This window comes from Mauremys reevesii, linkage group 5, assembly GCF_016161935.1.
Source record: "Mauremys reevesii isolate NIE-2019 linkage group 5, ASM1616193v1, whole genome shotgun sequence".
NCBI lineage: Eukaryota > Metazoa > Chordata > Testudines > Geoemydidae > Mauremys > Mauremys reevesii.
In genome coordinates, this window is record NC_052627.1 from 55592498 (window position 1) to 55595968 (window position 3471).

General features: G+C 54.0%; 1 protein-coding gene across 2 annotated transcripts; it reads left to right on the plus strand.

The window, feature by feature from the left end:
* The first annotated feature begins 1005 nt into the window (after nucleotides 1–1005).
* POU4F2 (POU class 4 homeobox 2) lies at nucleotides 1006–2757 on the plus strand. Of its 2 annotated transcripts, XM_039541452.1 has the most exons (3): nucleotides 1012–1099; nucleotides 1196–1244; nucleotides 1557–2757. In XM_039541452.1, exons 1-3 carry the CDS (start codon nucleotides 1012–1014, stop codon nucleotides 2494–2496), a joined length of 1077 nt encoding a protein of 358 aa, XP_039397386.1. In that variant the 3' UTR covers nucleotides 2497–2757. The 2 variants fall into 2 exon arrangements, with proteins under 2 accessions (XP_039397384.1, XP_039397386.1); XM_039541450.1 differs by having other exon boundaries at nucleotides 1006–1236; nucleotides 1555–2757.
* Nucleotides 2758–3471: the final 714 nt, after the last annotated feature.

Consider the following 3471-nt stretch of genomic DNA (forward strand, 5'->3'; position numbering starts at 1 on the left):
AGACACTACATACAAACACACACTGTGCAGACACTCCATGCATCCCCTCCCCACACACACTCACACACACACTCTGTACTTACACACGCTCAGATACAGCCCCCCCACCTCACACCCAGATACTCTCTCGCGCGCCATATACACATCCCACAAACGCACACGCCATATACACGCCCATACGCGCGCTGTCTCTCCATTCTTACCCGCCCCCCCATACCTTTTCGCTCACCCTCCCCTCCCCGCTCCCCAACCTCCCCCCACCACTTAAATATTTCCCCCCACATACTCGCAGGACGCATGCGTCCACCTCGCCCCGGTCTCGCCTCCATCCAATGGGCGAAGAGCGGCGAGAAACAGAGGGAGAGAGAAAGCCTCACAGCCCAGTTCCAGTGATGTCTCTTCCGCACAAGGCACCTGCCGGGCCAAGGTGCGCGGCAGCCGGAGCAGAGGCAGCACCAGAACAATAGGGCGCCGGACTCCCGCCTCCTCCAGCCGCGCGGGGAAGGGGGCTCGGAGCCGGGCGAGGGCCAGGCGCAGACTAGGGAGGAGAGAGGGACACGCTCCGCTTGGGGCTGGTTTGTGGCTCGGCGCCCCGGAGAAGGGGCCGAGCCGGGGGGCTGCAGCAGGGAGTTTCCCGCGGGAGGGCAGGCGAGGGGGACTCCCGGGGAGCGGAGCCGGGAGCCGGGGAGAGGCGCTCGGAGGGCTGGGCGGGGGCGAGCCAGGAGGCAGAGAGGGACCCGGCGCCCGGGCGGGAAGCGGAGCAGGGGGTTAGGCAGGGGCAGGGCGGAGCAGCCAGGCGGCTGGAGGGTCAGTCTGCGGACCGGCTGCAGCCGGAGAGGAGGCTGCGGAGGCTGCACCGGGGACTGAGGGAGGAGAGCGAGAAAAGCCTCTCGCGTCCCCGCGCCACCTTCCATCTCGGGGCGGCTGCGGCGGCGGCAGCCTCAACTTCCCGCCTCCTCCCTCGTCTCCGCTGTGGGCTGGGCGGGCCCCCCACCGCCGGCGAGGATGATGATGATGTCTCTGAACAGCAAGCAGCCCTTCAGCATGCCCCACGGCAGCGGCAGCCTGCACGAGCCCAAGTACTCGGCGCTGCACACCGCCTCCCCCTGCACCTCCGCCGCCGCCGCCCCCTCGGCCAGCTCCCCCAGCAGCACCAGCAGCGGGGCCGGCAGGAGCAGCACCAGCACCAGCAGCAGCTCGGAGGCGATGAGGCGAGCCTGCCTCCCAACCCCCCCGGTAGGCACGTCCTGCAGCAGCCCCGCTTTAAGGCACATGCCCACGGCCCCCTTGATCTGCACGCTGTTTCTTTCATGTCTGCCCAGCAAATCACCCAGCACCCCCCGGCTCTCTCCCGCCTTTTGCATTCAGCGGCGCTTGCCTTTCATATTAATTTTTATGACCTGGGATGTTGCATGTTCCTCGTGTTGTGCGTGTGTCTCTCTCGCTCTCTCTTTTGCCATGCTGGGGATGTGTTAATGGCCCAGAGGCGTGCGGATGCGGAGGGAGGGCGATCCCCTGTTGACAGTAATGTCTGCCTTCTATTTGCAATTGCAGAGCAATATATTCGGCGGTCTGGATGAGAGTTTGCTGGCCCGCGCTGAAGCCCTGGCGGCGGTGGATATAGTTTCTCAGACCAAGAGCCACCATCATCACCCGCCTCATCACAGCCCCTTCAAGCCGGACGCTACTTACCACACCATGAACACCATCCCTTGCACCTCTGCTGCCTCCTCCTCGTCGGTGCCCATTTCCCACCCGTCGGCCCTGTCCGGCACTCACCACCACCACCACCACCATCACCACCACCACCACCAGCCTCACCAGGCTTTGGAAGGGGAGCTTTTAGACCACATCACTCCAGGGCTGGCGCTGGGGGCCATGACCGGACCCGACGGCTCGGTGGTCTCCACGCCAGCCCATGCTCCTCACATGGCCAGTATGAACCCTATGCACCAGGCGGCTCTAAGCATGGCCCATGCCCACGGGCTGCCTTCTCACATGGGATGCATGAGCGATGTGGACGCAGACCCCCGGGATTTAGAAGCTTTTGCGGAGAGGTTCAAGCAGAGGAGGATCAAGCTCGGAGTGACCCAGGCAGATGTGGGATCTGCCCTGGCCAACTTGAAGATCCCAGGGGTAGGCTCACTGAGCCAAAGCACCATCTGCAGGTTTGAGTCCCTTACCTTGTCCCACAATAACATGATCGCCCTCAAACCCATCTTGCAAGCCTGGCTAGAAGAAGCAGAGAAATCTCACCGGGAGAAGCTCACCAAACCAGAGCTCTTCAACGGAGCAGAGAAGAAGAGAAAGCGCACCTCTATCGCTGCACCTGAGAAGAGGTCCTTGGAAGCCTATTTTGCCATCCAGCCACGTCCTTCCTCGGAAAAAATAGCCGCCATCGCAGAGAAACTGGACCTCAAGAAGAACGTGGTCCGGGTCTGGTTCTGTAATCAGAGACAGAAACAGAAACGAATGAAATATTCTGCTGGGATTTAAAGTCTGTGGGAGCTTTTTTTAAAAAATAAAAAATAAAAACTCGGCAACAAGATACACTTTAATATTTCTCTATAGTGAGATAGAGAGACAAACAGAGACAGACAGAAAGACGGACAGAGAAAGACAAACACACAGAGACTGTCAAACAAGAAGTAAATTGTCAAGTTTAGGAAAGTTCCCCTTGGAGAAAACCGCTGCTTGTTCAGAATGATAGTATAAAACAGAGACTAACTTTTTGAAGGCAGATAAGAAATTCTTTTTTAAAGGACCGAAGACGTATCAAGTAAGATTTGTTTTTCTTATTAAAGACATCACCCGTGTTCAAATTTAAAAGTACACTTTGCAACTATTTTTCAGAAAATAAATTGACTCGAAACTGAAACTTTAATCTAAAGTTGAGGCTTATACCGCGAGAGACATCTCAAAAGTATTTTGATTTAAAAAAAAAGATGGCAGGTTTTTCTGCATTTACACTACGTATTATAAATATATATATATATATATTTTTACTGTGGTTATTATCCTTTCCTTCGCTGACGTTATTATGCTTAGGAAAAGAATTGATCCTGCTGTGTTCACTGATCTTTAAAAGCTATTATTAGATTACTGCCAAACAACCCCTTGTAAATTATTAATTTTATCTCTCCAGCAAATTCATTCTGTGCTCATTCTAATTAATTACACCTCTTTAATCTAAGTCTTTATAAAAGTTTAAAAAAAGGTATGGATAGTGCAAATCAAATACTTTGTGTTGGTAGAATTTATTATCTTAAGCTTATTCCGTCTTATAACAATATCCCTTTTGGCCATCTGTAAATTGTCGCCTGAAACTAAAATATTTCTCTGGCCAGTATTCCTATTTGTAAGCGTTGGCACTCTATAATAGATATCCTACATTATCTGTGTAGATTGATTCACTGTCCGAGGTATTTGTTTACTGCGTTACATATTTAATGGGGATTCCCGTATTGCCCC